Source organism: Mugil cephalus, chromosome 2 (genome assembly GCF_022458985.1).
Source record: "Mugil cephalus isolate CIBA_MC_2020 chromosome 2, CIBA_Mcephalus_1.1, whole genome shotgun sequence".
In the NCBI taxonomy this organism is placed as follows: Eukaryota; Metazoa; Chordata; class Actinopteri; order Mugiliformes; family Mugilidae; genus Mugil; species Mugil cephalus.
This window is the reverse complement of record NC_061771.1, coordinates 21,989,191-22,001,801: the sequence shown is the minus strand read 5'-3', so window position 1 is coordinate 22,001,801 and position 12,611 is coordinate 21,989,191. Positions and strand designations below refer to the sequence as shown.

Genomic DNA, 12,611 nt, shown 5'->3' with positions numbered 1-12,611 from the left:
AGACGGTGATAATCTGAACATGATCTCAATTAAATCAGGTTGACTGAATGAACTGATAAAGGATCTTGAATTCATAAAACAACTTTCTGACTATTTCTACTCAAAGCGCTTTACAGTTGAGTCTGGTGTCTTTACTTTTAGTCCTCTAGTATCTCCAGATGACTCTGCTCTTTAAAAAAAATAAAAATAAATAAATAAATAAATAAATAAAACTGCTCCTTCGTTAAAGGGCATTAGATATGACACCACACATCACAACATGCATGCAGGGCTGCACACAACGACAACCTGGCAAAAAACGGTAACTTCCTCCTCTGGATGTGGTGGAGCTGGTGGAGCTGGTGGAGCTGGTGGTTGGAGGTGAAATGAATCCAGTTTGTATGTTGCTGCAAAAATACATTCTTTCAAGTGAAGTGAAATATGTTTTATTGATTACCATGTGCATTTCAAATTTAAAAGCAGGGCGGAGTTACAGTTATTTCATTGGAGGCAGAAAAGAGACAGACCACTAGTGAAGGAGGCACATTTAATACAAAACCAATAAAACGTGACCTCTAGCTGAGAGCTGCAGGGCGCCCAGGAGATGTGGAGATGCGTTGAGAAAAAGAACGAGAAGGAAAAACAAACAAACAAGGACAGTATGTGGCATGTACTGTACAGGAGGATGTGTTTCCTCACGAGACATATGGCTGCACCAGCTGGAGTTCTTATACTGTTGCTGTGATAAGTGGCTTTATTCTCAGCTCACATCCTTCCGTTCCTCTGCTTTTATTGGATTGCTCCCATGCTTCTCACTTCCCCCTCCCACGTTCATTTCTGCCATTTATGGCCAGCAAGACATTTCTCTTGTCTGGCGTTCATAATCGCACAAAGACACACGGGTTCAGTCGTTGAAGTCGTAACGGGAATATTTCATTGTTCATCAATCCCTTCGTTCCGTTTTCGGTTTTAAAGTTTCCTTGGAGTTGTCTAAGTCCCGTCCCATCTTATTGACTCAGTCTGGTAACAGGTTTTATGAAGCATGTGTGCTGTGTAAAGGCTTGTAATGATAATAAAAGAAAAACACAAGATAAAGCTCTTATTTAAAAGAAACTGGTTTAAGAAAAAAAAGAAAGAGAGAAAATATGATTTGAACCCTTATTCTAAACTAATATTACACTAGTAAACTGCCTCCACTGCCTCCCAACGGGTGAACTGCATTTTTCTAAAAAGGTATCCTTACCCTTGATTCTATATATATACCAAACAACTCAACACATTTACTTCTCGAATAGATTATGTTGGTTATAATCACAGCAAATCTTAATCTTAAACCCTTTAAACCAGGCTCCTAGAGAGATGGTGCAGATGTGAGAATGTAAATATTCCTTTTGCTCCACAGTGCGTTCGACTTGGATGAATGTGTAGCTCAAAACTCCACGAGAACAATATTCTCCAAATGCAAATGAAAAAAAAAAGCTGGTTTCAAGTGTCATGTTCATGATGCCTTTGTTCCGTAAAGATAGAAAAAAAAAAAGATGAAATATTTAGTGAACAAATATAGATACCAAGTTGCTTTGTAAACACTTTGAATGAGAGATGGAGGCTAAGAAACAGTACAGTGATGGTTGTATTCACATGCTCTGGAGAAAAACTTAATTTTTAAGCTAATTTTAAACATATTTTATCAAACATGGAAAAAAAAGCAAAGTAAAAAAACAGAACTTATGTCGTCTTAAATTCCTCCCCGTTCCTGAGACGCCGTCAAACCGACCTCAGACGGTGGTTTGTCGGCTGAAGAGGTCGAGGGTCACGGCGGAGAGGAACGCGGGGATGCTCTTCTGGTGATGCAGGTGCAGCGCCACCATCTCTCCCAGCGTTTTGGAGAACTCCGTCTCCATGAGCTGCATGCTTCCATTGGAGCCCTGGGTGAAAAGAAAACGATCCGTGTCAAACAATTACACGTCGGGTTTTCCTGCTAAACCCAAACTTTCAAAGTGAAGCGAGATCACTTAAAGTTCTTATAGTCGAGCGGGGATTCGCCGAGTGTGTGTGTGTGTGTACGCATTCACAGCAGGGTGAAGGTGTCTAAATCTGTGTGGATTAATTAAAAGGAATGAGGAGCAGCTCGGGGCAATGGAGTGAAGGAGAAAGGGATGAGGGAAACCAGGGATAAAGTAATTAAAGCGTTGCAGGGAGGGAGGAAGGAGGTGAGGAGCAGAGTCCCCCGACATACTGAGGAGATATTGAGACATCTGAGAAATGTCCCGTGTCAGCGTGAGACACGGATCTTTTATTGCGAAAGTAGCATCAGAAGGCTCATGCGGCAAGAGGGCAACGTGAAGACAAATAATTAATAAGAAACCCAGGAGTGGAGCTGAAGAGAATTCATGTGAGAAGATCAGCTAAAATAAATTAAAAAAAAGTACGTCGCATTTACCAGGTGGAAACAGGAAACGTAAAAGTAGCTCATCACGTTTCATCCTTCGTGATTAAATCTCACTTGATGAACTAATTAGAGTGCTTCCTCTCACACTACTACAACAACTGAGGTGAACCCCGCTGTTCACTTTTGTGTGAACGTCACAAATCTTTCCTGGGTGAGAGGAGAGGATGCCTGAACTAATGGTATTTGCTAGCTGACTGCACAATGCTTAACTGAGGCTAAACGCAGTATGGAAAGTGCTTAAGAGACACAGACACAATGACGAGCTGTAAAATGCGCCGGCATAAGTTTGTCATCCACAGTTGGGTCGACTTTCTCTGCTCTGGATGAGGCTTGGAGCATCATTATGAAACCAAATGAAGGTTGAAGCTATATATCAAGTCACATTTTAATGCTATTAAATCAGGGGGTGGTGACTGAAAGATAATGTCTTCTACCTTCTACCTCCATTTAACCCTTTACTAAAATATGTTGGATTCATCTTAATGTGTATTTAAAGAAATTTAAATTGTGGGGGAAAATTTAAAAATGAAAAATATATAAAAAGCGTCTAATCAACCAAAGATTTTGCGACCTCCCCTGCAGTACCTCCACGGACCCCTAGAGGTCACACAATCCCCGTTAAAGACATATGTATTAACAGATTATTGTTCCAGTCTTAAATTCTTTTTCCTGAAAACTCACGTTCTTCTGCACACGTGGTGCCATCTTTTCTGAAACTGAAGTCATTTCCTGTTCAGACCTGGTTATTTGAGTGAAGGTTTGAAGTGGCTCGCTTAAAGTACAGGTGTAAACACACTGAGCTCACATGTGACCGATCCAATCTCAGGCCACATTTAACCCTTTAAAATCGAAAAGCTCGCAGTTTTGGAATTACTGTAACTCGGAGTGGTTTGTGTGGCTGAACTCTGGGAAGTTGTGCTTTTGTCTGGAAGACCTGTGTGACATCTCAATGGTTTAACTAATTTCATTTTTCCCAACAACTGTCCATATGAACTGTCTCCATCAGTGAGTTGTGGTAATCAAAATACCGCAAGCTTTTTTTTTTGTTGTTTTAATCCACGGACGATCATAAAGGGTTAAAGGAGGTCTGCTGAGGATTTGGCCACATTTGTTTAATGGTGAAAACACATAACACACCCTCAGTTACAGTAGGGACTTCTGTGCTCTTGTGTAATCAGAGGTTTGTCTCATTCGTTCAGAAAAAACACACAATAGCTGTTTGAAATTATCACCAGAAAAGGAACAATAAATAAATCTACGCAAAAATTAACAAATGCAATTACTGAATATGAGTACAAAGTGCGCGATTCTGCTGTTAATAAAAACATATCGGCGTGTGGTTAATTATTGATGTGATAGCGTTGATGCGAGGCGGCCACGCATTGTTAAGTTAATGACCCGTATCTTTTTTCTTCTTCTTTAAACTGTGTGCAGTAGTGTGTGTGTGTGGAAGCTTCCAGGGTTCAACATGTAATCAGAGCTTTCTGGGAGTCCATAAAATAAACAACAAACTCTACAGTTTGTTCCAAAGTATGTATCACCGCCCCACGTCTTCAAATCACATGTACCAACTAGTAAGAAAAGATGTTTATTTGCGCACAGAGAATGAATCTATGGTCACATGTTAATATGTTATATGTGAACACGGTATCCTCAGCTGGTTATTTTAATGAGAACACATTCATAGGACACAGTCTGAATGGCCTCCAAGGTGAAGGTAATGCTGCCATGAAAGCATATATAGATTAAGTGTGGAGAACTGGGGGGGTTAGTAATCAGAGCATCATTTTCATGGCTTTTCCCACAGCCCGAAAGCTAAACCGTATCCTCAGGCTCCAGGAACATGGAGCGCACACATCCAAGAACACCACTGCAACCGGTTACCATGGAGACGTGGGTGTCTGAGGCACCTTCCTGCCCAAGTTTGTCCCCGCGACAGAATGTGCGTACGAGTGCAAATGAAGGCCAACAGTTCGTTGGACAGGAAAAAGTAAGATCCTCATTGTCTGTTGAAACACCGGTTCTCACGCACAACATTTGGATTTGTATTGGCCCGAATGTGCACGCGGACAAAAGCGTGCACACACACACACACACACACAGGCAGAGGCAGCTGGAAAAAGGTCACAGAGATTTACACTGATTACTAAAGGTTACTGACACAAAACTGGAGCGGCAGCGCGTCGGATAACATGGAGAGGTGATAAAAGAGAACAATGAATTAAAAAGACGAGGGGAAGCACCCGCTGATGTGAACTGAACGCTGCTCAGTCAAATGGCCTCGGCAACGTCACGATAAAACCTCTCAGTCACATAAGCGTTTCTTGTAAAACCTTAGTGCTTTTCAATTAGCTATCTACACCGATCAGGCATAACATTAAGACCACCTTCCTACTATTGTGTAGGTCTCCCTTGTGTCTCCAAAACAGTGGAACAGAGGATGGACATGGGTCTTCTGAGGGTGTCCTGTGGTGTCTGGTAACAGGATGTTGTTGGGGGGGGGGGGCTTTGGGTCCTATGGGTTGAGGGGAGGGGCCTCTGTGGATCATCCCACAGATACTTAATCAGTTTGGGATGTAGTGAATTTGGAGGCCAGGTCAACACCTTGTTATTTTCATATTTTTTTGAGTTGTTCCTAAACTGATTTTGTGTGTGTTCCTGTGTCTGCTGCCATTAAGGAGTGTCATTGCTATGGGGTGGGGGTGCCTGGTCTGGTCTAGGTGGGTGGGACATGTCTAAGTAACATTCGCATGAATGCCAAACGTCCAAAAGATTTCCAGCAGAACACGGAATTGTCATAAAATGGTCAATGTGATTCACTTCTCAGTCATAATGTTATGCCTGATCGGTACATGTTTAATGCATAATGCATAACAGTAGCCTTTTAAGCATCGTTTGATCAGCTGATTGGACAATGACAAGAATGGCTGTCCTCAGGTTTTGTCCTCTGAGGACCTTGAACTCAAAGCGATTTAGGAAAAAAACACCAGTTATTAAGATTCATCCTCTGGGAACATTGGATTTTTAATCCTTCATGGCTTCTGATAATATGGATAAATTTGGATTCTTTTAACCAAAGCAAGCACATATTTTTATGTTTTCTCGTACAGTGATCCTGAGTTATATGTCACAGTGTCAAGGTAAGCTTCAGTCCACTTCTCAAGTGTCCATTCTTACCAGAGCCCTCCAGCAGCAGAGCTGAGACGCCCCGACTGTGACGACATCTTGAATCGAAGGAATATTAACCTTAACACACCAATACACAGCGGGTATCCAGAGATCTAATAACGTTGTCATTTTCCTTTTTATTGTATCAGTCCCAACCGGCAGCTTCCAGCCTAATTCAACAGTGTACAACGATGGTGTCACGTTAAGGATTTTATACAAGCGTAACAGAACGTTTCACATGCTCCTCGGGCATTTTGGAGATATTAAAAGTGGAAGTGGAAAAAAAAAAATATATATAAAATGAGGAATCATTTCTGAACATAACTGAGAAAAAGAGAAGAGAGAAAAATAATTAAAAAAGTCTTGAACTGAACGACAGCTGCTACTTGAATGCGTATCTGAATTCAGCAGTAAATGAATGAAAGAAGATTCTGATAATGTTTGACAAGGTTGAATAACCATCAGCCTACATGAATTTAAGTTTACTATACTACGTTCATATTGAATAATCTGGGGACTGAGGACCTTGGGATTCTGTTCATGGAAATAACATCTCACATTTGAGTACAGATGGATGGAAGGTGAGTCGTTTCAGTTTGTTGATTAACCACGATGTTGCTGTTGCCAGAGGTTACGACATTATTGTCGTCACAACAAACGAGGGATGTCACGATTTTCCTTAGTACGATTATTGTCAGAGAATTTATCACGATATCACGATAATCACGATTATTATGCGTTGATTGATTTCACAACTCTCTTTGATGCCAAAATATAATTATATTACTAATTATATGATCCAGTATTTATATTTGTACACACATCGTGCACCTGAGCAAAAAGAAAACCGCTCGATGAAACGTCGGATAATTTAACGTGTAGCCTCGGTCACCACCATCACGCGATATTGTCAACAGACCAGCGTGTAGTGAGAACATCAGCGCTCAGAGGATGAGATAATAAACAGAAACGGAAACATGTGGTGATAAACTTCTGGGCCACAATAACCTCGTTTTTATTGATAAACCGAGATCCGTCCAGCGGATTGAGACACTTGAGAAAGTTTACAAAGTGACCGGTGGTAACCGGTAGATTAAAAGCCCCAAAGAGTAGATACTGAGCGAGACAGTTATCTGTTCCGGCATAATATTTTCTGACGGTATTCAGGAAACGTAACGATCAATTAATTGTAGCGCTTAATATTGACATATTAAGCAAAAATATTGACGCTTTCACATCGCTGAATCGATACCGATGAGGAAGCCTCGATATCACTTCAAGGCACTGGGCACCTGGCTTTGGAGGACGAAGAGGAATCTACCAACATCTGCATCTGTACATCTGGATGATCACAGCGCAAAAGTCAGGAGGAAGAACAGGAAGCAGAATGATCCGACTCCAACACAAAGGCCACATCAGACTCTCCTTCTGAGGATGTTTCACTTCCCTGCATCTCTCTCGGCCACATGTTCTCATTCTGACCCTATATGAGTATGAATACACACACACACACACGCACATAGACACACACACACACACACACACACACCTCATACTAGCCTGCTAAGCTCAATAGCATGAGCACAAAAACCAATGAAACAAACATTTGATGCATAGGCCATATAACGAGGAAACACTAAAAATGACCAATTTGACCATTTTTCTCATAACTTAAACCTTAATTTTGCAGAATGAATGTTTGTATTGTGTCATGGCTGAAAGATGTGGTTATAACAGAAGTCAATGGGACACTTTTGTGAGAAAAAAAACGAAACGAAAAAAAAAAAAGAAGCCAATTTTAAGTAATCAAACTGGAATCTAAAGGGTAAAAATCCTCAAAATGATGTAATTTTTGGTAGATTTGTAAAGTGCTGAAGTGGTTTAAGAAATTAACACAAAAAACAAAAAAAAAACTAATCAGTTAAGTTTTTATTGCAGTTTTTTGGCCACGGACACGTTTGTCCTTAAAGACTCAAGAGTGTCGTAAATTAAACCAATGCCTGAGGGTTAAACATACAGCAAAGGAATCGAACCCATGCCACAAGAGTGAGGACTGAAGTTTGAGTTTATCGTGTGCCCACTCAACCAGGAGATTGGGGGCATCTCAAAAAAAAATAATCCAATTCTGAGGATTTTAAAACAGTTGGCAACAGTTGATGGATGCGTTTCCACATTTCTCTTTCCTCGTGGAGAGAAACAAAGTCAACAGAAGTTAATAAAAGGTCAGAGGAGATTTTTTAAAACCCGCTTTATTCAAATACTGACCTTATCAATGCTCATTTGCATATTCCCGCGTCCCTAGAAAGTGTCTTAAACGATACCTGACCTTTATATAAACAAGGTTCTGTTAACATTTGAAAACAACTGGATTTCCCTGATTCTGTAGAGACGCGAGATGCAGGAAAAAAAACACGCAAGGTGACGTTAAGCCAAATATCAATACCACAGGTTCCTCTTACAAGGCGACGACGACTTCATCCAGCAGGAAAACAGACAGAAACCATTTAAAACTTTGTTTTCTCAAGATCAGGGACGAGAATCTAACGAGACAAACTTGCATGCAAAATCTAAGGACAGACTTCAGCGATGGAGAGGAGGAGAAGCGTTATCCCATTCATCTTTTCATTTGCCTCTCCAATTAAAGGAAATCAATTCTTCCCGGCTTGAGATGCAGGGCGGGGCTTTATAGTGACCTCATCCAACCAGGCTGCAAACCGCCTGAATAACAATCGTGTCCAGTGAGGACGGGGTTAGAGGGAAAGGTGCTGAGCCCTTAGACAGTTTGACGCAAACGTAAAGAGGACACGAAAGCAAAGGCGAAGTTCTGCGACTTCTGTTGTCATGACGACTCAAGGGGGTCGCGTCATTACGCACCGTTTACTCCTGACCTTGAAATAAGCGTTGCCTCTACGTTTGGGTTGGTTTTGCAAATATGGGAGGATTAAAAAAAGATGAAATGGTGAAATATCTATTTCTGAGAAAAAAAAACACTCTTTGACTTAATAAAATAAGTACTTGATGAAAATGTGCCTGTATTACAGAATTATAATGGCAAAGCAGAAATATAGCATCTTTGCACAACAGCAACGGCTTCTCTGGCTCGCGGGAGTGGTTTTTTTTACATATTTTTGTGATGGTTGTTGTTAGTGAACACTGTTAAGATGGCAATTGATAAATATATATATATATATACACAACAATAGGCTCGTTATTCGTACTGCGACGTGACCCCATCAGTACCAGTGATGGGAGGGAGGAGGCGCCACAATCGAGGAAATCAAACGAGGAGGCATCCAGGCTAAGCTAAAGGCTAACCCATCCACACAGTCCACCACCACGCTCACAAATGTCCAGTCCCTGCAAAATAAACTGGACAACTGTCCAAGCAAGCGCAAAACACTTTCACCCAAGACTTATTCCGGTTATGTTTTTTTATCGTCCGTGTTTTGACGGCAAATACGGAGCACATGGTCTTTAATTTCACATTAGCATATACTGGAAGTGAAAATAAACACGACTTCAACCTTGAATCTAAACCAGCAGTGAAATAAAATTGTCTGTGTGATCAAAGCTCGATATAACTTATCTGTCTGCGCCTCTCTTACGCTTCCATCTGCTGCTCTGTGACCATTAAAATCGCTGGGTTTCCAGGGGCAACGGCCACGCGTGTCACAGTCCTTTTTCAGTCTAAAAGTGATGTTTAATTTTTAACTGTGACATGATGCAGAGGGATTTGGATGATTTTTACAAAATGGAAAAAATACATCAAAAACGTTACAACTCCATCCAGTTCATATGTGAACTGACTGATGTCATGACATGATTTTTTTTTTTTTTTTGCATGGAAGCATAGCCTTTTACAAATCAGTTATTTTTATGTTTATTCCAGTACAATGAGGTATTGCAGCTATTGTGTTTCAAACATGCACAAAAGAAGATGAACAACAAAGATAAAAAAAATGTCACCACAGAACTAAATTCAACTTTTTTTTTTTTTTTTTTTTTAAATCCTGTTTTAAGAATCAGTTATTGTCATATTCTTGCAAGTGCACAACAAATGTTACTTTTTCCATGTAGCAAAGCTCTGCCTAATCTCATTTCCATTTGGTGAGTAGTTTCTATTATTCAGAGCTGTGATTGGCACAGCTGTTCGAAAGTTTGGAGACAAGTAATGTGGTGGGAAGATAATGAGTCATCGCCACTCCTAAGCAATTTAAATTCTCCTTCCCCAAGTCCTTTATGTCTGGAAAGCTTAAAGACGGATTCACTGACTCTGCAGAGAAAGCGTGCTGCTTTTGCACCGGTCTCTGCAGTCACAACCCAGGTCTCAGACTGTGTGTGCGCACGTGTGGATGTGACAGATGGCTTTATATTGAGGTGGTGACACACAGTTAACAGATCAGTTGACCTCTGCCTCTGCTCTCCACTGCTAATGAGTAGACTTTATTTCTCTGTCGAGTTATTTCTTCCCTCTGCTGTGAAGCGCTTCGAGTACCATTAGGTAGAAAAGCGCTATATCGATACAAGACCATTAACCATTTGAATAACTCTGCAGCCAATTAATCTCAATGCATAGACCACAAAAATAAATAAATAAACAACGCGGTGAATTTCAAACATTCCTCTCTCTTGTCTAAAGCTGAGCATCGAATTCCAACTGGTTCAATTTATCAATATCATTTGCCTTCACGTTTATAGATTCTTTTCGTGCCAAATCTTTACGCCCCAGGCCAGAGGGTGGCGGTAATGCACTTAAAAGTTGTTTGCCAACCGCCATAAAACAAAAGAAGAAGAAAAATCTTTACATCAAGGCCAAGTGGCAACCTCCAAGTCTGAGCACTGAAGCAGATGTGGAAAAAACTGCAGTTCATCAAGTGGCCACTTGAGGCTCTAAAAGAGAGCAAATCTCCATAGACCCCCATGTTAAAAAGCCCAACTGTACAGCATTATTAAACATGTTCACTGGTGCAAAAAAACTATTTTGGTTTTAAAAGTTTATTTCATTATTCACGACAACTGTATGGGGGGTGAATCATTTTCAAACTCATTTGTTTATTTATTTTTTTTATTAAGGTTTAAAATTCTCTATTAAGGGCATTTTCCGCTTTGAGTGACTGGCGGTAGTGGAGAGTTGGGTGGGAGGGTCTCAACATCCGACACACCCCCCACATCCATATTTGGAATATTCCTGTGTGAGTAGAGTAAAGCTCGTCCAACATGGCAACTGCGGGCTCCGCCCACTTTTGGGTTCATTTCCGAGGTTCAAAATCCAATGGGTGACGTCACGATGGGTTTGTCCATAGTTCATACACGACGCACGGCATTAAATACCGAAAAAGCCATGTGTTCGACAAACTCTGGTCAACAAGTGCAGCTTTCGCTAAGTCTGAGCAAAGCATTGCTAATGAGGATCCAGTCACCAATTTCCTATTTGTTTTCTTACACAAGCTCTCATCTCTTGTTAAGAAACTCAATAAAAAATTCCATTATTTACACAAAACCAAAAATCCACAGGGGGAACTGATAAGGGAATCGATAAAGAATCACATAATGGCATCGATATCAATAAAATCGTATCGATGCCCATCCCTACTCATGTCTACGTTTGCCTGTAATATTTCGCCCTCACGCAGCTCTGCTCCCCAAAAACACACATACAATATTCAGACATACACACAAATGCCACAATAACAGCAGCTTCGTCAATAACGAACAATTCAAATGAACGGCATAGCTACTGATTAGTTTATAAAAAAAAATAAAACACAAAACAGAAGGCAAATTAACTGAATAATCAGAAATATGCAGATGAATAGCTTTCAATTTAAATGCAGATTTTGGCATTATTCTCTGGTTGGGAGGAGGATATCAAAGAGAGGGAGGAGGAAGGTGTTGTAGAGCTTCCGTCAAAATAATTAACAGCTATCCATATTTATATTGTAATCAGCTGTGTGTTTACCGTTTTTAAGGACTGCTCATGTGTCTGAATAAAAACACACACAAGTAGACTACATAAAGACTACATACATACAACAGAAAACTATTTTGGGAGTGGGTACGAAGAACAATCTGACTGAAGAAACGCAATTAACCTGATCCCCAGCAACATAAATACATAAAACATGGAATTAGTCGCAGTCGTAAATGTAACTTAAAACTTCATGACAAAGCACGAAGAGCTCATCACTTTGTGCCTCAGAGTTTTATTTCCCAGTCAAGGACAGAATGTGACACAATGTGCACGTGCATTGAAAGCATGGGGGGGTCAAAGGTCACCGTGACCTCAGTTTTTTGCCAACGCGTACACTGTGAATTGAGTAGCCCACCCCTTCAGAGCCCACAGGGACTTTTGTCAAATTAAATGATAAGAATTTGGTGGTAAAAGGACACAGTCACTGTGAGATTGCAAAACACTTTTTTTTTTTTTTTCTTTTGACAAAGTGATTGCATTTTATACTGGAAAGATCAAAAGTCAACTTCAGGGCAGCAAACTACAAAACTGCTCATATTTAATTCCTTTAAAGTCTTCACTGCATTTATTATGAGTGTGGACAGACACAGATGTGAAGAGCCACTTGGTTAGTTAGGCAAAAATTAGGCAGGTCTTCATTATTTTGTGTTTCTCTTATGTTTGTCTCGATGTTATTTTCTATAAAGTATCTTTACAGGCACTGACTTTGTTTTAGCTTTAGGCATCAGTTAAAATCAAGACAGTTTATCAATAAATGATGATTCCTTCCATATGTTTTTTTTTTTTTAAACTGTCAAATGTATATAAATGTATAATATTGCTCTACGCTGGCAGTAATTCCTTTAATATGTGATTAACAGGCCATTAACAGTCACAATGACATGACTCATTACACTGTATGTACAGTAAACAAGCTGAACTATCACACAAGAAACCAATCCTCTGGGCTTCATTAGTCCCCACTCAAAGCCCCACTAATGTATTCCAGCTGAGGAGGAGTAGGGGTAGTTATATGCAAAACATATGCAGTACATACATATGCAG

General features: G+C 40.3%; 1 protein-coding gene across 1 annotated transcript in view; it reads right to left on the bottom strand.

Annotated features, from left to right (window-relative positions):
• Positions 1-409: 409 nt before the first annotated feature.
• The window catches only part of mad1l1 (mitotic arrest deficient 1 like 1), a 55,023-nt gene continuing 42,821 nt past the window's right edge, over positions 410-12,611 (bottom strand). The window contains exon 18 of the mRNA XM_047578918.1: positions 410-1,904. Coding sequence (XP_047434874.1) covers positions 1,755-1,904 — 150 coding nt within the window. The 3' untranslated portion in view covers positions 410-1,754. The remainder of the gene's footprint in view (positions 1,905-12,611) is intronic.